Below are 22,768 nucleotides of genomic sequence, written 5' to 3'. Positions count from 1 at the left end.
AGTAGTTAGAAAGTTAGTTAATAGGTAATATGTTACTATGTTTGTGCATATTAAATTATCAATTATAGTTATAAATGTATTAAATTATTAATTAACCGTATATGATTCATAAAGTATAGGTAAGAAATTAGAGTATTATTAAGTAACTAACTAGCTATTAAGAAACTAATTACCTAGATAATTTCATATCATATCATATGATTCATAAAGTATAGTCAAGGAATTAGAGTTTTATTAAGTAACTAATTAACTATCAAGTAACTAAGTAACTAACTAACTAAGCATAGTTAAGGAATTAGAATTTAGGGTTTAGGGTACATAATATTTTGTATATATATCATATATTATTAAGTTATTAACCCATAGTAACTAGTTACTTAATAAAGTAACATTTTAACTAGTTAGTCAATACATAATTATATACTAACTTATATTTACATTATGTATTAATTACTATATTTTTATATTTACACAAATAACAAATTATAGTTACATTATGTCTGTGTGTGTCTATAAATAAATTACATTAGTATAGTCACATTAGTATATTAAATTACATAATCATATTGTGTATAGAATATAGATAATAGATATACATATATGAGGAATGTTAGAATATCTCCTGGTGTTCTTCTGAAATGACATAGATGTAATTTTTTTGATTAAAAAATTGCATCTATGTCATCTAAAAGGACTATATGTAATTTTTTAATTACATTTATGCAATTCCAAGAGAATACTATGAGATATTGAGATGCATTACATATATGTATTACATATATATACGTAATACATTGACATTGGACATTGAATATAGATGTATTTTAATTTGATATCTTTGGACTTTCATTAATATTATATTTTTTAAATTTAAACTTTTTATGATAGAATATGGCAATTTGGTTGTTAAAAAAAAAAAAATTATGGCAATTTAGCAAATCCTAAGTCCTAACTGTTGAATTAGTATGGACAAATCCTAACCATCAGAATTCATATTAGAGGGTACCACGTGTCCCTCGTGCAGGTTATAGAAACAAGAGACTTAACCTTAGCCACACGATCTCGTTATTTACATCATAATCGTCCAACTCTTATCAATTATCATCTGCATTAATATATTGAAAAAAGAAAATTACCCCCCTACCCTTTTACAACCTCATGCTACAACGGCCTATACGGGACCTTTCGGTCATTTCCGCATTTTGCCCTAAAACTTTTCTCTACATTTCTAGATTTCTTTGAGACTTATCTTCTGCGCCGTCTGCCTTCCCTTCAGCCTTCTTCTTGTATTTTCACTCACGCCCTGCCCCTGCCTTCTTCTTCTTCAATCTTCACGCCCAGGACGTCGTGCCTTCTTCTTCTTCTTTAATCTTCACGCCGTCGTCGCCTGCCTTCTTCTTCTTCACACCATCTGACGCGTCATCACAGTCCAATCCACTGCACACCCACGACTCCACCAGCACACATGTCTTCTTCTTCGGCCTTACACGTTTTTAGGTATACACCCCTTTCAGTTCTTCTCCTTCGGACGAACCGGCCTTGGTCTTTGATCTTTCTCACACTTACTGACTTCGTCTTTGTTTCTCTACAGATCTGGTGATTTCTGAAGCAAACGGAGCAAAAGAAGGAGGCGGTTAGGTTAGATCTGGTTAATTTTTTTTAGATCTGGTTCATTTTTTTGGATTTGATTTTTTTTTTTCGTGGATCTGTTAGTTGATTTTTAGATCTGTTCTTTACCTCTTTAAATCTTTTGTTTTGGGGGAACTAAGCATGTTGTGAACTCTCTGTTTTTTGATCTATTTATTTTGATGTCCATTGGTTGTGGTTTTACTCTGATGTTTAGTTTCGGTGCATACCGAGTACATGGAGGTGTTGAAATGGAAAACCTTGAATGTCACACGCACATTGATCGGCGACCCACGAAGAGGGCGCATATGGGCTGGGACGTTCTTCCTCAGATCCCAAAGGTATAATCTTTACACTCCCACCCTATAGATCTCTCAGATCCATTTTGTTTCCTTGATGGACGTATCATTTTTTTTTGTAGATCTGGTTTTATTTCTCTGTATTGGCTGTGTTTTGTTACAAATTTTCCTTTTCTTTGGCCAGATCTGTTATTCGATATATTAGATTCTTTGGTTTTTCTTATTCTAGATTTTAAGATCATAGTTTATCTATAAATTTGGTTTATTCAAATGAAAATTGATTACCTCCACCTAAAGCTCATAGTTTGTCTATAAATTCACTTTACCATCATTGAAAACTTTTGTTCATTGTCTGTTTGATTTAAGCCATTAAATGGGCTGAATTTTGTTTTGATTATGTTTTGTGCTACTAATTTTTTTTAAGAGTATAGTATGCACAGTTTAGAGAGTAAACGAACTCTGTTTTTCAAATTCTAATTCTCTAGATTTAACCTACTATGTAGATGCTGCAGCAGTTCCATGTGGTTTTGGGCTTGCAATTGTTTGTGTGCTCTTTGTGTTCTTGATGGGGATTCGCATGGGGCCATGGGGAACAAGTATAGGTTGAGGTAATCAACTAGTTATGCATAGTTTTATCAGATCCAAATCCATAGGTTGAGGTAATCTAAATATTCATAGTTTGTTTTAGATATTTCTGTGGTCCTGCATTGCTATATGACCTATGCTTTTTTAGACACAGCAAGTCTCCTTTTGGAATTTTGCTTGTTTTATGTATTTGTTCATGCCTATTTGCTCAAATGCCAAGTTTATGTTAACAATTCCTCTAATAGCGTGCTTATTAAGTGTTTCAATTTTTGTTGCAAGAGAAAACTGTTGATTTGGTCCCTGCTACTTCAATTTTTGTGGTCTCTTGGTTTATGCTTCTGTAAATCATTTTGATCTTATGTTTTTCAGGTAATATTCTATTGTCATGAACTTGATTTCGTAGCACTTTGTGGTCTGGTATTCCTTTACGTAAAAGGATCAGAGGTTATATTTTTCTTACCGACGGTTCCTTCAATCCAATTTTCTTTGGTTCTTCATCAGTGCAACATGAATATTCCTCAAGCTATCCTGGGTATGGATGTCATTTGACAAGAGAAGTCTAGAATGGGTAAAACTGCTGTTTTTGTTCTTTTAACATTGCAACAAATTAAACCTGTTGCTGGACAAGTTTCTGCAATTGTGCTGTGTCATACAAGGGAGTTAGCTTACCAGGTATAATTCAATATCTTCCATTATCACAAGGCCACTAATTTTAAATGCATTTACTTTACATTGTTAAGCTTATTGGATTGTGTAGTCCCTCATATAATTTTTTTTATCATTCTCTTCTGCAGATTTGCTATGAGTTCGAGAGGCTCATAGTTTTATGCATAGTTTTATCAGATCCAAATCTGATGATATCAATTTTATCAGATCCAAATCAGTAATTGTAAAAAATCTGGAACAAGTTGATGTAATCAATTAGTTATGCATTGTTTTATCATATCCAAATCTATAGGTTGAGCTAATCTATAGTTTTATCAGATCCCTCATGGTTTATAATTTTTTTTTTGTTGATGCAGATTTTATTTGGCCTTTTGTACATTATAAATCTGGGAATCATCTTATTCATCTACACGAAGACTGATGTGGTATGATAGATGCTTTAGTTTTTTGAAGATAAAGTGCTAATTTGTCTTTAACAGACTTGTATATCACTTTCAACCCAAAAAATAGACATTTTTGTCACTAATGTATTTATGGTAGTGATTTTGATATAAAACTATCATACATATTAGTTGATATATGGAGTGTAATTGAAGGATTCAGTAGTTAGATTGTATTCATTGTCAAACTGCTGCATGCATTTTCAGGGTGGTGAGTTACCCCCATCATGTTAACCCATTTGTAAGTAAATTATAAGTGGAGGTTTCAATAAACATGTCTTGGTGTTAGGCTGTTAGCTATTTGTTTTGTTGGTCCTGTTTATGTTGCTGGGAAATAGATCTTAGAGAAGAATTTGAATTTCTAATTTATTGCTTTGGGACAATTCTTGTCTTTCTCTATTTGCTAAATATTGGTGCTCTTGTGAAGCAGAGGAATGGTGGGGAGGAAGTCATTCAGGAGGAATGGGGAGGAAGTCATTCAGCTGGGCCGGTCTAGGAAAAGGAAGAAATCTAATAGAAAGAATAATTGGGCTAAACGTAGATCATAGTCCAACTGAGCAGCAGCCAAGCTAAGGTCTTTCTCTCCCTCAATCTATAGTTCTAAAAGATTCGTAAATTCTACATGCTAAATAATAAACGGTGGAAAAATTATCTAACTTACTTTTTTTTAGTGAATGCAGGGTGGCAAGGGGGAAGTGCAACCCTTTAGAGTTGAGATTACATTGTTTTAAATTGTAATTTGTGTTGTATTTTAGTTATTTATGTAAATTTTATCTTTTAGTTTAGTTACAATTATGCTTATTTCATTTTTTGTATTTTTTTTTTCTTGTAATTCAAGATTTATTTTTTGAAAGTTTCTTGTAATATTGTGAATTTTTTGTGCCTGAAATAAGTTATTTAGTATTTTTAGAATAAAGTTTGTATTTAATAATTTCTATATTCACAACAAACTAAACGAGCCATAAACGAGCTGAGTTGCTCAAATAAGGCTCGAATAGATTTTAATCGAGCTCGGGCTCGGGCTCGTATCAAGCTCACTTAAAATTTTATTTACATCTCGAGCTCGAGCCGGTCCGAGCCTATCGAGTCCCGGTTCGGCTCGATATGGTTTACTTAGCGAGCTCAAGCTCGAGCTCGAGTCATGGTATTTATCAAACGAGCCGAGCTCGGACAAGGTTTCTAAAGCTCGGCTCGAGCTCGAGCTCGGCTCGATTATAGGTCTTCTTAAACGAGCCAGTCCTGAAAATGTCAAACTCGACTCGGCTCGGCTCGATTACATCCCTAGGCCCAGGGATGGATTTAAGGGTGGTATTAAAAAAAAAAAAAAAATAGCTTGCTGGCCCCTACCTATAAATTTTTGAACCCCCATACCCTACTTGTAAAAGTTTCTGGCTCCGTCATTGTTTGACCCCAAAGAAAAAGAATGGAAAATTCAATCTAATAACCTTTGTAGTTCATCAGAGTTTATATATTCCTAACATATTACATTCTCTCTTGAGAATATTTACAACATTTTTAATTACTTACCCCATCTACATATTGTGTCATAAAACGAATGGCTTTTGTGACTCAATTCGGTGTGCAACGCAAAAGACTAATATTACATTTTTAAGCCATATTGTTTATTTGTATTTTTGTTTCTAGCTATCTTCTAATTTTTGTTTTAAAGATAGATACATTAATAACAAACAACTCAAAATAGAAACCACTCTTAAAAACATTAAAAAAATATATATATATAAAAAAATAATAATAATAATAAAAATCACTTTTTATCTTTCTGTCATATTAATTAGAACACGTTTTCAAATTAAACGTACCCAAAATTCTCAACAAGAAGTTGCAGAGACAGATGAGTACGTAATAGTTCTGTTCTAATGAGACGCACATGTAGCCTCTGCAAGAATGCACTATCCAAATCAGTACAGCATTAGCCTTCGTCGGATGGTGCTCCTTTTCCTTTTGTCCAACCAAATTGAGACCACAGAGATCCATATCCTCTGCTTTAGAAAAACACAGGTACTCCTTTCTTCCTTTTTTCTTTCTTGTCTTCCTTTCTTCTTTTTTGTCTTCGTTTTTTTTTTTTTTTTTAATTATTTATATTATATGTGTGGTGTTCTTTCAGCAAGGCGATTCCCTTCTCTCTTTTTTTTTTTTCTTTGAATCTTTTAGAAAATGTCGGTTCTTTGAACCGATTGGGTTATGAGTGTTGACCGAAAATGAATGGGTAGAGAAGTTTGGGTTCTCCTTTTCTTGGGTGCTTTAGTCAAATATAATGGGTAATTTTCTGTGTTTCAATAGAATGAGTTTGATTTTTGTCTCATGGAAGAAGTGTTTTGGTGAAGAAGGAAGAAAAAGGAAGCAGGATAGGAAGAAAAAATTTAATCTCTCTTTCTTTCTTTCTTTCTTTTTTAAAAAAATTTAATATTATTTTCTGCATTAAATTGCAGGTTATCTACTGCACAAGCTTGAACTGGAGTGCCGATGGAAGCACACTGTTTAGTGGTTATACTGATGGTGTCGTAAGAGTGTGGGGGAATTGGGCGTTACCAGTTACTCTTCTTAATTGTAGCAGATCTTAAAGTTTTAGGATTTTGTTGGTTTTATATTTATGTTGGACATGGCTTCTTGCATGCCTTTGTTTTGTTGCAAATAGTTCAGCATGATCAAAAGGGCTTGAATTCATTTATTAGTACTACTGATGAATTTTTTATTTTTTTGCCACGCCATAATCAGTGGTGTGGCTGATCTTAACACACGCCACTAATTTAGTGGCATGTCAGATATAGTCACGCCACTAATTAGTGGTATGGCAACTTAGACACACCACTAAATGAGAATTAGTGACGAACTAATTAGTGGTGCCATTTAGTGGTGTGGCAAAAACACCACTAATTATAAGTCACTAACATTTAGTGATGTGTCAGACGACCAAAAACGTCACTAAATGCAAGTCACTAAAAACCAGTTTTTTTTTTTGGTTTGTAGCGGTTGCCCTAGATGACAAGGGATACATCCTCGATCACAAAGAACACATTTGATATGCTTAAGCCCTTTATAATTAAACCCAGGTTGGCAGTGGCACCTCCCTCTCTCGTGCATGTATATTCACCATATATAGCAGTCCAATCACCAACAACATATATAATTTGGCCTCTTAGCTGTAGCCAGCAGTTTACGCCTATCCGTACAAGAAAGGATACTTCGTTCTGGTCCTTTTTCTGTAAGACCTCAGAGATCTGATTCAGGAATTAGTTGCCTATCTTCTCAAAACCCAGAAATCCTCTTCAGAATCAAAATCATTTCCAAAGATGGCACGCCCAAATTTTGATGCCCTCAGAGACATGCACAACTCTGCCAATGACCTTCTTCACTCCCCCACAATCCAACGAGCTCTTCTGCACCAACGACAAGAAAAATGGGTTCATGAGGTCTCGGAGGCATCTCTAAGGATGTTGGACGTGTGCGGCACTTCTAAAGATGTTCTGTTGCTCGTCAACCAACAGCTCCAACATCTCCAATTCACGTTACGTAGAGTATGCACTGGCGAGCCGGACATTGGTAGCAAAATTGCTGCTTGTAATCGCTACGGAAGGAAGCCAAAGAAAGAAACGTTAAAGTGCTTGAATTCTTTGAAGCGGATGAAGAACAAGAAGTCCAGCACTTCGGACCACCTCTCACCAATAGACGACAAACCTTAAAGTAGTTGTCGATGTTCTAAAGGAAGTGAGAGTAACTACTATTTCTATCGTGGAATCACTGTTGTCCCTGATTTCCATACCCAGCTGGCTAGATCAGAAAGCAGCGAAAGGGTCTTTTGCGTCAAGGTTTATACGGGTGAGTTTGCAAGGTTTGTATGATATTTGCGATGTAACGGCTGTCCAGAGTGCCAATAAAAGATTGGAGGCAGTGGAGATAGCCATCGAAGACCTTGAAGTTGAGTTAGCGTGTATGTTTAGGTGTTTGATCCAGACTAGGGTTTCACTTCTCAACATTCTAACAAACTAGCTAGATATGTACGTACGTAACGTACACTGTTGTAAATCCCATTCATGGTTGGCAACCCAATTTTAAGGCTTGCTTGACTTCTATCTCTGGTTCAGATTAGAATTTCCAGTAATTTGCTATCAAAATGGTTAGTAATTTGAACAGTAAATGTGAGAGAGTTCCAATAAGCAAGCTCACTTGTTCAAATAGGTGAGCATGAAGTACAACTCAAAACTTATTTTTGTACGTAGGTGGGTCTCATACTAGCTCTTTCACATTTGCTATCTAAATTGCTAGCAACTTAGCTAGATAGCAAAATTATTGAAAATCTTTATCCGGCTCGCCACTTCGGGCTCATTACAAAGCTAGCTAGATATATAATCATTCGTAGAATTCTATTGTATTCTTTTAAATCTTTCCAATGTTTGCACTCTATAAAGATTTTCAAGCCCGGTCGCTGGCTTGTGTTGTTTTGGATTTTTCTCTAACTTCATGAATCCATAATTAAGTTCATATTGTCTAGGTCGTTTGTTTAAAGTTATGAATGAAAACCATATTTCTGGGGTGTAAAATGAAAGTGGATCAGATATATTTTTGGACAGTGAGAGCTAAAAGAAGAACCAAAAGCTAAATAGTCTCATCACCGCCATAAAAATCACATAATGAATTTGGGTAGAATACAATTAGGGATTGGGGTTTCCTTGGAATCCAAGGCCATCTTAATATACAGATTCTAAGGCCACAAATTTTACTGAGGCCTTCTTGTTCATTTCACTTTAATTTTGCTCTTAATTTTTTCCAAACATGTGAGTTCATCTTTGCTGTGAGATTTTTGAGAAGAAAAAACAAAATGTTTAACAAATAGAGCAGAAGTTTCTTGTCAATTTCATTTCACGTTGGATTCTCGTAATAAAATTTCACACGGTTGTAGCTGCGAAGAATAATAATATGAAGTAAACGAATTCTTTGGCACTTACCAACGATAACCAAAAGAATCCAACATCCCAACAACAAAATATTTTCTCGTGTGGCAGTGTATACAACGTAAATCTTGCTACATAGTATTAATTAGTAGGTTATGGTGTCCCTTTGTCTAGTACTGTTTACAAGCATGCCAGCCTAATTATTATTATTTTTTTTAATGACTTGTGATTTAGACTATGGAGATATGATTTGAGAATCAATAACTTGTTTATTATGCCTAATAATCAAATCAAGAGTTATTTATGGAGAAGTCTCTCTTTTGCTTCGTCACAAAGCGGATGTTTATATATGGTTTATGTTTACTCCATTTGGTGGGGGAGATAATTGCAAAAAGTTTTCGAAGCAACCCTTGGGGTGCTAATGTCAGAATTAGGCTGAATTCCTTGTCCTATATCTTAAGACAAGATATTTACCATCTGACAACATTTATATCATAAGGTAAAAAACGACAGAGAAGAGACAGAAGGTCTCCCTTCTCTCTAGAATTTTTCCACGCCGACTCTCTTTCTGCTGGTTTTCCAACCATGGGAGGGAAGCTTTCCCTCCCCATCGTTTCATCACCTCCCATCATCCTCTCCCCATACACCCACCCACCATACAACAACCCATCACAGAACTTCCTCAACCATCTCTTCACACAACTTTCTACGGCTAGCATCGGAGCAACTATCCGCCATCTACATCAACGGTGACGGCCTATCCCTCTTTGGATCGGTCTCTCCTTCCTCCTCCTGTTTTAAGCCATGGTTCCCCCCAAATATCTTGAAGTTTTTAGATCTAATTTTTTTCAAATCAGATCTACTAACTTCAGGTGGCCTTTTCATTCATTCCTCCACACCACCAGGTTCCATTATCACTGCACATTATCACTGCAGTGAGCAACTGCATTATCACTGCACATTATTAAAAAACAAGTGCTTAATTCAGGAGCACGCCAAACACACTGATCAACTGGACTGTTACTCTGGCACTGAGATACTCTCGTTCTTAATTTTAATTTTGAGTTGTCCAGCCCTTGTGTAATTTCTTTCCTGTTGTAATTTTGTTTTCATGTATCTATAAAAATAAAAAAGACAACATTTATATCATTAAATTTTTTAAAACAAAATTTGGAACGTGAATAGTAAAGATCCTATTTTGTTTTTTAGTCTGGTTTTAGGGTTTTGATGTGTTGCTCTTTGTTGCCTTGCTGCTTGTTTTAGAGACCCTTGTGGCGCTGTAATCTTGAAGTTTTGTTTGCTTAACGAATTTCTTATTCATCCAAAAAAGAAATTAAAAAATATAACACAGGGATGGGCAATCAGCAATTTTGTTGCCTCCTAAGATGGTAATTGTATGCTATTTATGTGTATGCCAGCTTGTTTCAATACCTTGTGCCGTTGAATCTATGGAGCAAGTCTTTTATATGCTTCTCATCCTTCAAAATGGTGTTTTATGATAATTAAAAAAAAAAAAATTAAAAAGAAGAAGAAGAAGAAGCTTGGCTAGGTGTTTCAATAAATAATAAAGATTGAAGGTCAGAAATGTAAATAACATGTAAAAACCGCAAATAGTATTCATGCTTACAGACTAACATGTTGAAATGAAGTTTGAAAATCATCACATCAAGCCCACAGTCAATTTTTTTTTCACAATCATTTTATTGAAACAGAAATAGACAAAGTTCACATGACATTTGTGCCAAGAACCCACCAACAGAACTCTCTGTCCTCTTCTTTCAGCTCCTCAATGGGATACCTGAAAATAAGTTAAGTAACAGTATATGATCATGTTTAGTTCGCCTTTTTTTTTTTTTTTTTTTTTTTTTTTTTTTTGGCATCTTATAATATTACAAATAAAGTTATGCACACACGCACTCTCTAAATAATGATTTTAAAATGCAATTAATGAAAATGTGATTTTTAAAAATTTGGTCAAGTGTTTGATAAAATTCATATCGACCTTTAAAATCGTGCACTCTCATATATGTGATTTGATGGGCCATTTGTTTTTCAAACCACCATTTTTTTTAAATGCACATCCAAACAGGACAATTTCCGCAATTTTGTTAGAAACACAATTTGAGCCTAAATTTCACCTCCATGGCCACACCTCTCAAAACTCACGTATGACACCCCATTCACCAATAATTCACACATAATCTTTCGTATCCCATGCCAAAATTCAGAAAGCTAAACAACAAAAAATGGAAAAAATGATGAGATGCCATATTATTAAACCTTCATATAGAGTAAAAAAGCCAGACAAGCAAAAATAGATAAACTCCATCTTTTTTACTCATGCACTCTTGCCCAGATGCATAAACTCAGTATCAGAAATCATAAACAAAGTAGGCATCTTTTTAAAAGAACCTCCCCCAATCTCCATGAGCAGCAAAATATTTTTCAGTAGATACTAACTCTTCATCATTCTTCTAAGAATAAAAAGTTCTGATATAATGACAAACAAATCAAAATAATGAAAAGGAAACCACCTCCCCAAACAAGTAGAAATAACAGATATTCTTTTTCACCACAGCATTTTTGGGAAGACTAGCAATCCAGATGTGAGATTGGTCAAGAAAATCATGGAGGTTTTGCTACTTAAATGTTCTGGTACCCTGAAGGTGACTGATACTGCTGAAAATAGAAGCTCCTTCAATGTAATGGTGGTTGTGGCGTATGGAATCAAAAGGCAACAGATTGGTAGGTGGGTCCCTCCTCCTGAAGGAGTTTTGGTCCCTGAATTCAGATGGATCCTTATCTGAGCATAGAGGTTGTTATCAAGCGTTTCAAGGAACCACAATAGAGACGCTTTATGCACTTACCCTAGTGCTAGGGGTGTTCAAACGGAGCGGTTATAACCGCTTTAAAACCGCTAACCGCTTATAACCGCTAACCGCTTTTAAAAGCGGTTATAAATAACCGCTAACCGCTTTTATATATATATATATTTAAAAAAAAAAAAAAAAAAAAAAAAAAAAAAAAAAAAAACTGACATGAGCCTAAAGGGGCGTCGTTTTGGGCATTCAGCAATGCCCAAAACGACGCCGTTTTGATAATATATATAAACAATCTCATCTCAGATGTTTTAGGTTTAGGTCTCCCCATTCCATTTTCATTTTTGTCGCCGCCCCCTCGTCTGCCCAGTGCCCATCTCGTCTCAGCCGTAAGTCGTCTCTGCCCTCTCATCTCTGCCGATCTCGTCTCAGCCGCCTTGTCGCCGCCCCCTCGTCTGCCCAGTGCCCATCTCATCTCAGCCGTAAGTCATCTCTGCCCTCTCATCTCTGCCGATCTCGTGTATATATATATATATATATGTCTATTGATTGTGAAATCCACGTGTTTGACATAATACATATCCCAATTTGAGACCCATACTTGTGCACGTTCCCTTTTCACTGATCGTTCAAAAATATGGGTGGTGTTGTTGTGCTTTTTTTTTTTTTTTTTTTTTTTTTTTTTTTTTTCTTTTATATATATATATATATATATATATATATATATATATATATATATATATATATAGGCAAATAAGAGAAGAAAAGATTTTCTCTCAAAAAAAAAAAAAAATGAAGAAGAAAAGAAGATGAACGATCAAGCTCAGATCAAAGAACCAGTTTAATGCATGGGAGGATAGAGCGGAAGAAGAGAGGATGGAAATGCTACTGGTGAAATCAATGATGAAGATAGTCTACTACTTCTATGATTCTAAAGTTTTTTTTTTTACTCAGATTATATATTTGCTTTGTAAATGAGAAAACGAATTAATATCAATGATGATGGGGAGGATGTTCCAATTTAGGGAGTGATATTTATTACGAAATGCTTTAATCACTTTTAAGGAGTTACCTTTGGAATTTAGAATATGTTTGGATTAGTAATTTTTTGGTTTTGAATTTGGTTATTTGGATTTGAAAAATTAGATTTGAATTTGGTTATGTGTTTTGGATTTGTAATTTTGTATTTAGATTTATTAATTTTGTAACAAAGGACAAAAGGCCCAAAAAGTAATAAATTTTTTTCTTGAAAAAATTAAAATCTGTACAAAAAATGGCCCAAAACCGGCCCAAAACTGGTATAAAAAGTAGCCCAAAACTGATTTTAACCCGGCCCAAAACCGGTCTAAACCCGGCCCAAAACCAGAATTTGAAAGCGGTTTCAAACCGCCGGTTATAACCGCTAACCGGCGGTTATAAAAATAACCGCCTCCGCCTAGGCGGTTAGCGGTTGCGGTTGGTAAAAAAAAATAACCGCTAGGCGGTTAGCGGTTTTAGCCAATAACCGCCGGTTATAACCGCTTGTACACCCCTACCTAGTGCAACTAAAACTGCTATAGTGTTCCATCATGAATTTCGGGCTGTCAGGCTTGGGTTATAAGTGGCAAAGATCTCTATTGTGGACACTAACTCACAGGATACTGAGACGATCCTTAATAAAACTATGCTGAATCTATGGAGAGTAAAGTGTACGGCCAACCTGTGGCTTAAATATTTCTCTGCTGGTTTTCTTGTAAAATTGTTCGTGCGTATCTAGAAACCAATGCGTTCACTAACTAATTTGCCAGTTTCTGTACTGATATCAGTACCCATAAGAGGGTAAGAAGTGGATAGATAGAGATGACAAGATGCATACTAATAAATTAAAAATACTTGTTCAATAAATTTCATTCATTCAATGCCCCCCCCTCCCCCCCTCCCCTCTTCTCTTTTAAAAAAGTAAAGCCTTTTGTGTCCTGACAGTCGCATCTTAAGACATAAAAATTGACCATCCAATAATTCAACCTTCACCAAAATTATCAACACACTAAACACAGCAGAACATACAACAATTCCTCCAAGGATCTTGGTTTAAAAACTAAATTGTAATTAGTTTGGCTGGATGGCAGATTCTTTTCAACATATTAGAGCCATGTCCAAAATAAAGCAAGATTTAGAATATGCACATGTATCCATGGAGTATATGCCACTATGCATGACCCATTTAAAACAAAAAGGTTCGACATTCAATGAGTATTGCCTATGAAAAAAACTCATCCATAAAGAACCAAATGAAAGCAATAAGAGTTCCTCTACTATTTTCTAAACAAGAAGCAAAAATCCAATCAACTCATTTGATTGAACCTTAAACAAGCAAAGAAAGATAAAAGGTACCTAATGTTCATGGCCATGGCCTTGGCCATGGGAATGATCGTCATGCCCATGGCCCTCCCAAGGATGTCGCCAACCCTAAAGGCACAACACAAAAGAGAAAACAAGTTGGAAAAGCAGACAATAACGAAAAAGGGCTCAAAAAAATACATTGAAAGCTGGAGCCAAATTCAATCTTACCAGTACTACAGGACCATCTTGCTTGGCCCTGTACAGCACCCAAAACCTGACATATAAATTTCAAAAAATTCATAAACTCACCAGCAAATGAAAGGAACAATTAAAATTAAATAAAAAATTAAATCCCTTCATCATCAAATTTTGAAAGACCCATCGACGGATACCATTACTGTCATTTTCATACACACGCTAATCAGCTAATTTTGTCTTCAAATATAGCCTTTGCCCCTTTTATTTGGAGAAGTTTATATACTTGTTGTATAATTTGAATGTTTTGCAGAACTTTATTTTTTTGATAAGTAAATAAAGTTTTTTTTTTTTTTTTGCAGAACTTTATACTCCCATAACTAAAATGGAGCAAGGAAAACCATTTTATTGAATCCAGAAACCCATAATTATGCAAAAGAAAAGAAAAAGAACTAAAAAAAAAAAATGAACTTTCATTGTTACAAGGCATGCCTCCAAATCAAAAGTTTTATGTTTAAGCTTGAACCCAGGTTTCAACAGCTAAATAACCCACTTACAACGCAGATGTCCACAAAATTACTCGTTTTATACGCGTTAATCAATGTTACACTCACACAGTCTACATAGCATTTTCTCCTTTCCGACTTCCGACCCTAAAATGAAATTTCAGATTACAATAAATAATATTAAGCATGCAGATCTGGGGTACCAAATTGGTATACAACCAAGTGATTGATTGTGAAAACGAAATTAGGGTTTTGTTAATAGAAAATAGATTGAAATAAAGAAGAAGAGGAAAGAAAGTGGGCTAACACTGACCACATGATAGCGCACATGCCCTTCCCGGTGAGCGCGTGCCAGCGCTTTGGGTGGTGCACCGTGAAGCCCTTGTACGTTGTGCCCTCTCCATGGCCTCCTCCCATCTCTCTCTCTCTCTGCGCAAACCTTTACTCGGAAATGGTCGGGATGCGAAGACTGATCCGTGGAAGCTTAGCACCAAAAAACGGAAAGATTAACAGAAAAAGAGAAAACATCTCGTTGTACTGAGCCCAATTGAGGCCCAATTATATTTATCTGATTGTGGTCCATTGAATGTATGGGCCAGACAATAATGTCTTTGTTTGATTTTCTCTTCTTTTTTTTTTTTTTTTTCTCAAAATAAAAATATTGAGGAACATTTCAAAACATAAAATACACCTAAAAATATAAGAATTATTTTATTCTTTATGTTACCTAAAAATATTTTTTTCAAACCAAAAATAAAAAATGCCTCCCAAACCATTATTTCTCTGACTCTCAGGAGTCACGACCGTCCTCTTTATATGGAGCAACGCTAAATTAAAAATATAATTTTTTTTTTTTTTTAAAAAAGAGTGAAAAAGAGAACTTATAGAGGTAGATTCAGTTGACTCTTTCAGCATTGCCCTGTTGCTTGGGTTCTTTATTGGGCAAAAAGCGTAAGATAGGCCTATCTGAGATGCACATTCCTTATTAGGAATTTTCAAGATAATGTTATGAGGAATGATATTCTGTTCACTTAAAGACATAGTTATTGGTATAAATATTGATTTTTTTTTTTTTTAAAAAAAAAAAAATAAGAAACACAAAACTAGACTTCAATCCATTTATATAATTTTGTGATTTTTTTGTTTTATAAAAAGAAATTAATAATTGTATCATGAGGTGACAACATATCATATTTCGTATGTTATACTTTGTATGCTAAGAGGATGAGATTTATGTTCATTAATCCCTACTCGTCGGCTTTCTTCTTTTATGTACAAGGTGAGATTGGATCATTTTAAAGTTTGATTCGTCTTAGGTAAATACCTGCAAATTTTTAAATATTATATATGTTTTAAAGTGCTTATTTCTTAATATAACGATAAAAATTACTAGTAAATTTTAGACAAATTAATTTATGAATTTTATATTAATAATATTTTTCAATCTCACGTTAGAGAGTAATCATTTAAAAAACAAGTATTATTTCGTTTTCTATATTAAGGCCATCTAAGCCCCTCTCTGTTGGTTCTGAACTTCTGATTGACCCCCTCTACCCATGTTTCCTTTAAAAAAAAAAAATTAATAATAATAATATTTTCCTCAACGACAGCATGTTCAACGTTATCATTTTCCTGACGACGTCTAAACGGCCACCAGGTACGGTATCAGATAAAAGACATTGAGACAATAAGATAAGGGAAATACGCCTGCGATTAACACGTGAAATTTTTGAGGAAAAAAGGTTCGCAACTCATTTCACCGGCCACCAATCACCACAACTAAACGTGGCTAAATCCCCAATCCCCGGAAAAGGACCTCTCAGCCGAGATCGTACGTACAACACACCACGTAAGCAAATCCAACGGCCACAGTAGCCCCAAGAAAACGCCTCCGACCATGTTCTTAACACTAGTCGGCGCACGTAGTCAAAAGGGTCAGCTATTCAACCAATATTAAATTATTAATACTCGAGCTGAAAAATCAGAGTGTAAGAGGCAGCAGATCAGAGAAGAAAGCGGCGTCGTATCGTAATGGCGCAGAGTAGCAGCAACCTGGTGATCGATCAAAGGAGCGGTTTCTGCAATTCCAACTCCATCTTCTACAGCAAGCGCAAGCCCACCGTGCACCCACCGAACCATTCACTGGACGTGACCACGTTCATCTCGTCCCGGGCCCACCATGGCAAGATCGCCTTCGTCGACGCCTCCACCGGCAGCCAGCTCACCTTTGCCGAACTCTGGAGAGCCGTCGATTCCGTCGCCACGTGTCTCTCCAACATGGGCGTCAGGAAAGGCCAGGTCATCCTCCTACTCTCCCCCAACTCCATCTTCTTCCCAGTGGTGTGCCTCGCCGTCATGTCCCTCGGCGCCGTAATAACTACCACGAATCCCCTCAATACCCCCCGAGAAATCGCCAAGCAAATCGCCGATTCGAAACCGGTCCTCGCTTTCACGACTCGCCAACTCGTCCCCAAACTTGCCGGGTCGAACCTCCGGATCGTCCTCCTCGACGAGCAGTCAATCCCAGCCGTTCAAAACGCGAGAATCGTGGCCACGTTGGAGGAAATGCTGAAGCAGCAGCCGAGTGGGCCCCGAGTCAGGGACCGTGTCGACCAGGACGACACGGCGACTCTGCTCTACTCGTCAGGCACCACCGGCGCGAGCAAAGGCGTGGTGGGTTCGCACAGGAGCCTCATAGCGATGGTTCAGATCGTGCTGAGTCGGTTCAATTTGGACGATGGAGACCACAGGTTCATCTGCACCGTCCCTATGTTCCACATCTACGGCCTAGCCGTGTTCGCGCTAGCCCTGCTAGCTTCGGGAACGACGGTGGTGATCCTCTCCAAGTACGAGCTGCACGATATGCTCTCATCGATCGAGAAGTACCGGGTCACGTACCTCCCGCTCGTGCCGCCGATACTGGTGGCGCTCGTGAACGGCGTGGATCGGATACGGGCCAAGTACGACCTGAGCTCGCTGCAGTCGGTTTTGTCGGGTGGGGCTCCACTGGGGAAGGAGGTGATCGAAGGCTTCGTGGAGAGGTATCCGACGGTGACGATTCTTCAGGGGTACGGGTTGACGGAATCGACGGGGGTCGGGGCGTCCACGGACTCGCTGGAGGAGAGTAGAAGGTACGGTACGGCAGGGTTGTTGTCGCCGGGCATGAATGCGAAGATTGTGGATCCGGAGACCGGTAAGGCTCTGCCGGTGAACCGAACCGGTGAGCTTTGGCTTAGAGGTCCCTCCATCATGAAAGGTACAGTGGAAATATAATTTTCTTCTTTATCCAATCTTATATTATTAATTTGTAACAGTAGAGGGGGGGTGTAGTAAGTTTATTAGACTTTTTTTTAAAAAAAAAAAAGAATTAGATAAGAATTTGTGTACATGAAAACTGAGCTATGATGGGGTACTCAATTTGACACATCTGGATTAAGGATTAAGCGATTTAAAAACGTAATTTTTAAAAATGTAATTAAGGATTAAAATCGTGCATTTTTAAGAGGCGCCCCTTTGCCTTGGTTAAGTGGTGAGTGCATGGTGGCTGCATCCTGCATGCCTCCTTCGGCAACTGATGGTTGGGCATGTTATGTAGTATTTATTGGCAACATTTCTGTCATACTCTTTTAGGCCTTCCACCAAAAAATTTAGACCGACGTTTGCCTGCAGCACATATCTCTTCTGATTTGTTCCTTCATCTTGTTGCTAATGTTTATTCCAGATTGCTTGATGGTAAAATGTCAAAAGGTGTTTGCCATGTCTTGAAGATTTACTTGAGTAATACCGGGAATGTTGTTGTTGCAGGTTATTTCTGTAATGCCGAGGCGACAGCATTAACTCTTGATTCAGAGGGATGGTTGAAAACTGGAGATCTATGCTACATTGATGATGATGGCTTCATTTTTGTGGTTGATAGGTTGAAGGAGCTGATTAAATACAAGGGATATCAGGTGAGACATGGGTCAATAATTTTCTTTTAATTTGGCCTTTCTTTCCAGCATTCCTCTGCTTTAGTTCTGAAAAATTGTATCTTGAAAAATATGCTGATTTGTATTTTAATGTACCAGGTTCCCCCAGCGGAGCTGGAGGCCTTGTTGCTCACTCATCCAGAAATCTCTGATGCTGCTGTTATACCGTAAGTCTTCTTCTCCATTGACAAGAAAAGAACTTGAAAACTCTAGCTTTTTCTATACAGTATATGGATAAACTTCTTTTTTCATTGTAATTTACGCGTCCTTGTGAATCTTATAGATGGCTTTGCTAGAGATTAATATGTAATTTACCTGCTCCTTTTAAAAAAAGGTTGAAAAACAGAGCCTCAGTCTAAGTTCTTTTGTTTTAGGATTCCTGATAAGGAGGCTGGACAGTGTCCCATGGCATATGTGGTAAGAAAAGCTGGAAGTAATTTATCTGAGGGTGCAGTCATGGATTTCATAGCGGGACAGGTGAGCTGAAGCCTGAAGTAGTTTTATATGAGTTGTGTTGTTGAATCTCTAGGCACAAATTCTTTGTTATCACTGTATTGATCCGCTGTCATCTTCGCAGGTGGCTCCATACAAGAGAATCAGGAGAGTTGCATTTATAGCTACTGTACCCAAGAATCCCTCCGGCAAGATTCTTAGGAAGGATCTAATACAACTTGCAACCTCCAAGCTTTGAACTGTTTGCATTTCGTTGCTTATTTAGATTATTAAACCCCATGTTTGCAGGCATTTTATGCTGTCATGTATCATATGTGCTTGTTATTTTGGTTTGACATTGTGGTTTATGCTCTCTGTTTTCTGTGAGAAGTTAACTTGGTTGAACAGAAAAGCCATATATATCTACTTGATGATCAGACAAATTTTTGTTCTGCTGTGTTTTTCCTCCACACAGGAGGAAATGAATGAATGGCAACAACAATAATAATAGCTAGAAATTCGAGTCCTGTTACTGTGCACGGTGTTAGAATAACACAAAAAATAGTTATGTTCTTCCTTCGTAGCATGTGTAGACCAAGTATGTGAACGACATACTTCCATTGTTAGAGGACGAACTTTCCATTGTCTGTCTGATATCCCCCAAGTGCATGATAGAGGAGACTAGTATCTAAACCATATTTTCACTTATTGACATAATGAAGTCTAATGGACCAACTCTTCTTATATAAAGGGTGAAAGTACTTTTTCAAGTGTTCACAAAAAATTTGCACAACTCGTTATATGCCCAAAATAAATAAATGACTATGCCAATCCACACAAAAAGAAATAAATACAACACATAGGACACAAGTTAAAGAGAGCCCTTAATTACAAATGTGTCACTCTTAACATGCGTCTTGTGTGTACAAAACACAAAAGCAAGCCTTACTCGTGAGAAATTAGTCTTACATTCTTTTCAATGTACAAGAGTTTATCCTCGGAAATGTCAACAAAATCAAAATCGAGGATGTTGAAGGTCCCCTACAAGTGTTCATGGAGAGTTGCCAGGAGGATTCTTCCTCAATAAAGAGAGAATGAAGTCCATCAATCCTTCCTCACAAGGAATTTGTAGTGGCCCAAGAATGGTTGACCCAAACTCCTCCTCGGCCATCTCCAACAGCACCCGAAAAATAGGATGGTTCAAGTAGTAGAGAGGCACAACAAATCTTCTGCCTTCCTTTGTATACACGGCAAAGTAACCCTTCTTCCTCTTCCTCCATTTCTCTATAATCTCACTTAACTTCTTAGAACTTCTCTTCATGCTCATGAAGCCATTGATCTTTCTGAAGATTTTGAAGCTTTGATGGGTAAGTTGAACTAGATGGTTAAGATTCTAATTTATAGGCAGTTGGGCGGAAGTAGATGGTTGAAATGATAAGACTAAAGATTGATTATGTGTGGAGGCAATGTGGTGCCTTGTGACATTGTGTTGTTGGGGGGACCTTTTGCTAAAAATCACGCAAGAAAAAGCAACATGTGCTTTAAATGCGTGAGCCAATGCTCTAGTTTTATCTCCAACTTACTTGTGGCCGGAGGCTTGTAGAACTTGGGCAAGAATGAGGCCATTGAAGGATGATAGATAGACTTCGATGAATTATCTAGTTTTTATCTTTTCTGTTTGGTGCTGTTTTTGCTTAATTAGGCTATCAAAGTGGGATCTGAGCAAAAACAGCAATCTTTTTCAAATTTTGAAATTTATGCATAATTTGTGATGAAACATGAGGATCTCTAGGGTCATAGCCGCCGAGGGTATTCTTGGTTCTGAGACATCACTCTGTCAGGCTCCTATCAATCTCCGGTAGATTCTACAAGAACTCTAGATGTAAACTTTACTAATCTTTTAGAATAATAATACAGATGTTTAGTGCTTTTTCTAGGTCATTACCTAATCTTTTAGTAATAACACAGATGTTTTAATGCCTTTCCTAAATCGTTACCTCTAAAGCAGTTTATCGATTTCGTATTTAGATTCTATCCGGTTCGGATACTCACCAATTTAGTGCGTTTCCATCGATTTCATATGCAAATTTGACTTCTTTTTTAAAAGAATAGTAACACATGTGCACTAATGCTTTTTTGTAGGTCGTTACCTCTAAAGCGGTTTGTCGGTTTTGTATGCAAACTGCTGGCAGCCACCTGATATATCATAGCTAGAATAATGATTGGTGTTTAGTGGGCCAAGTTATCAATCTCTGGTAGGCTCTGCAAGAACTGTGGTTCATCACCACCCACCCCCCCAGTGCAAAAAGTACTGACAATTGCGGAATTGCCGCTTGGCTCTTGTACACTTGGCCTTTTCAATCGTATTTGCTGCGGTCGAGTTTGGATAGGCATTCCAAGTTTAATTTCTATACTTTTAGGGAAATAATCGAAATTAAAAAAAAAAAAAAAAAAAAAAAAAAAAAAAAGGTGAAAAATTGCTATAGCGGCGCTTTTTATTTTATTTTCTTTTTAGAAAAATGTCCCATTTGAAAGTTTATTTATAAAAAAAAAAATACGGTTTAAAAATATTAAAATAAAAAAAATTCTTAATGCATTTTTTAAAAAATATACGATTTTAAAGGTTAAACTTTAAATGTGTTTTTTAAAATTGACAGAAATAAGTCTTTTAATATACATTTTTTACCAAACAGTTAACAGTGATTTTAAAAATTGTTTTTTTTATTAATTACATTTTAAATTGTTATTTTCAAATAAAACCGCACGTCTCAAAACCGCTAAACTAAACATGCAATTAGCTTATTGTAAATTAATTTGGAAGATTTGGTAAAATTCTTTTCCCTCTAGGATTGGTCACTATTTGTCTACCAAATGTGCCTCAATTACACGTACATGCAGCCATATATATAGTTGAGCTAGCTCCATGTTTGGTGTTGGCCTTGCAGTTAATTTCCACCAGAACTCTTTGTGGTCAGGGCGGAACCACGTACTCATGGCCTTACTGCCCATGCATCCAAATTTTTAAAAAATTCCCTAAAATCTTAAAAAATACTTTGAAATTTTATTTTATTAATGAGTTGAACCTCCAAAATGGCAAAATCTAATGTATGTGATCACTTGGCCCCCACCACGTACAACTACTGGGAGCATTAAATCCAGAACAATCGATCCCACATCCAAAACCATGTGTTCCAATCAGCACATGGTTTTGGCTGAAACGTGAAGTTCGGTTCATATATATATAAGTTCCCTGCAGGGCATTCTACTGATCATACCACAACCTCTCCAGTAACCATATACCTAGCTTGCTAGTCCTACGACGTCGTTGTTTGTAGCCGCTGCATGCATGTTTCCTCATCAATATGATCAGCTTGAGAAAACTCATCGCCATGGTAAGGAAGTGGAAGAAAATGGCCGGCATTGATCGGAGGAGAGCCATCCCACTGCCAAAACAGAGCTATAGGCAAACTCATAAGGGTCACTTTGTGGTATATACCGCCGATAAGAAGCGGTTTGTGGTGCCCTTGGCTTGTTTGGGCAGCAAAATCTTTAAAGAGCTATTCAGAATGTCTGAGGAGGAGTTTGGGCTACCGAGGGATGGGCCAATCACTTTGCCGTGCGACGCAGCTTTCATGGACTACGTTATCTCAGTGGTCCGAACCAGCTGTGTCTCAGAGCTCGACATGATCATGGCAATGTCGCTACCCTCTTGTGCAGCAGTCTCTGAAGGGTTAAGTTGTCGTCAAATATCCATCCATCATCCATGGCTTCTGATGCATGCATACATGTAGCTCCTATGATCAAAACAGTCATTAAAATTACGTTAACATTGAAGATTACATTTTCTTTTTTCATCACCCTGTTAATGCAGCCATGATTAATTCAATAAAGATCTTGTAATTTTTGTTGCAACATTCATTGTGAACTTCGTTAGACCACAACTTGTCGGCCCATGATTTTTATATATTTATTTTTCTTAACAAGGATAGATCTAATAATT

General features: G+C 36.8%; 5 protein-coding genes and 1 long non-coding RNA gene across 10 annotated transcripts; 4 read left to right on the top strand and 2 right to left on the bottom strand.

Annotated features, from left to right (window-relative positions):
- The first annotated feature begins 1,212 nt into the window (after positions 1–1,212).
- LOC133871876 (uncharacterized) lies at positions 1,213–4,532 on the top strand. 5 transcript variants are annotated; one of them, XR_009900895.1, is made up of 9 exons: positions 1,213–1,497; positions 1,592–1,638; positions 1,844–1,967; positions 2,429–2,533; positions 2,880–3,182; positions 3,305–3,423; positions 3,533–3,601; positions 4,047–4,190; positions 4,297–4,532. It is a non-coding gene; the product is annotated as an uncharacterized LOC133871876 (long non-coding RNA). The 5 variants fall into 5 exon arrangements; XR_009900894.1 differs by lacking the exon at positions 2,429–2,533 and having other exon boundaries at positions 1,216–1,497; positions 4,044–4,190; XR_009900893.1 differs by lacking the exon at positions 2,429–2,533 and having other exon boundaries at positions 1,217–1,497; positions 4,288–4,532.
- A 2,395-nt stretch (positions 4,533–6,927) lies between these two features.
- Positions 6,928–7,683, top strand: LOC133870377 (uncharacterized). The gene is given in 2 exon segments (XM_062307486.1): positions 6,928–7,308; positions 7,310–7,683. Coding segments are annotated over 2 exon segments (696 nt in total). The 3' UTR covers positions 7,625–7,683.
- Positions 7,684–10,054: 2,371 nt separating this feature from the next.
- LOC133870226 (NADH dehydrogenase [ubiquinone] 1 beta subcomplex subunit 2) lies at positions 10,055–14,863 on the bottom strand. Its single transcript, XM_062307308.1, has 4 exons — positions 14,682–14,863; positions 13,896–13,941; positions 13,719–13,793; positions 10,055–10,324 (listed from the first exon to the last, which is right to left on the bottom strand). The coding sequence occupies exons 1-3, from the start codon at positions 14,783–14,785 to the stop codon at positions 13,719–13,721; spliced, it is 225 nt and encodes a 74-aa protein (XP_062163292.1). The 5' UTR covers positions 14,786–14,863; the 3' UTR covers positions 10,055–10,324.
- A 1,439-nt stretch (positions 14,864–16,302) lies between these two features.
- On the top strand, positions 16,303–19,220 carry LOC133870224 (probable CoA ligase CCL5). The gene is made up of 5 exons (XM_062307306.1): positions 16,303–17,624; positions 18,173–18,318; positions 18,436–18,503; positions 18,711–18,813; positions 18,914–19,220. The coding sequence occupies exons 1-5, from the start codon at positions 16,400–16,402 to the stop codon at positions 19,025–19,027; spliced, it is 1,656 nt and encodes a 551-aa protein (XP_062163290.1). The 5' UTR covers positions 16,303–16,399; the 3' UTR covers positions 19,028–19,220.
- A 220-nt stretch (positions 19,221–19,440) lies between these two features.
- On the bottom strand, positions 19,441–20,121 carry LOC133870225 (auxin-responsive protein SAUR66). The gene has a single exon (XM_062307307.1). It carries the CDS (start codon positions 20,093–20,095, stop codon positions 19,820–19,822), a length of 276 nt encoding a protein of 91 aa, XP_062163291.1. The 5' UTR covers positions 20,096–20,121; the 3' UTR covers positions 19,441–19,819.
- Positions 20,122–22,157: 2,036 nt separating this feature from the next.
- On the top strand, positions 22,158–22,559 carry LOC133871694 (auxin-responsive protein SAUR68-like). Its single transcript, XM_062309113.1, has one exon. The coding sequence runs from the start codon at positions 22,158–22,160 to the stop codon at positions 22,557–22,559; it is 402 nt and encodes a 133-aa protein (XP_062165097.1).
- The last annotated feature ends 209 nt before the right edge of the window (positions 22,560–22,768 follow it).

The sequence above is a fragment of the Alnus glutinosa genome, chromosome 6 (assembly GCF_958979055.1).
Source record: "Alnus glutinosa chromosome 6, dhAlnGlut1.1, whole genome shotgun sequence".
NCBI lineage: Eukaryota > Viridiplantae > Streptophyta > Magnoliopsida > Fagales > Betulaceae > Alnus > Alnus glutinosa.
Note: the sequence above shows the minus strand (reverse complement) of the source record. Positions and strands in the feature narration are given on the sequence as shown.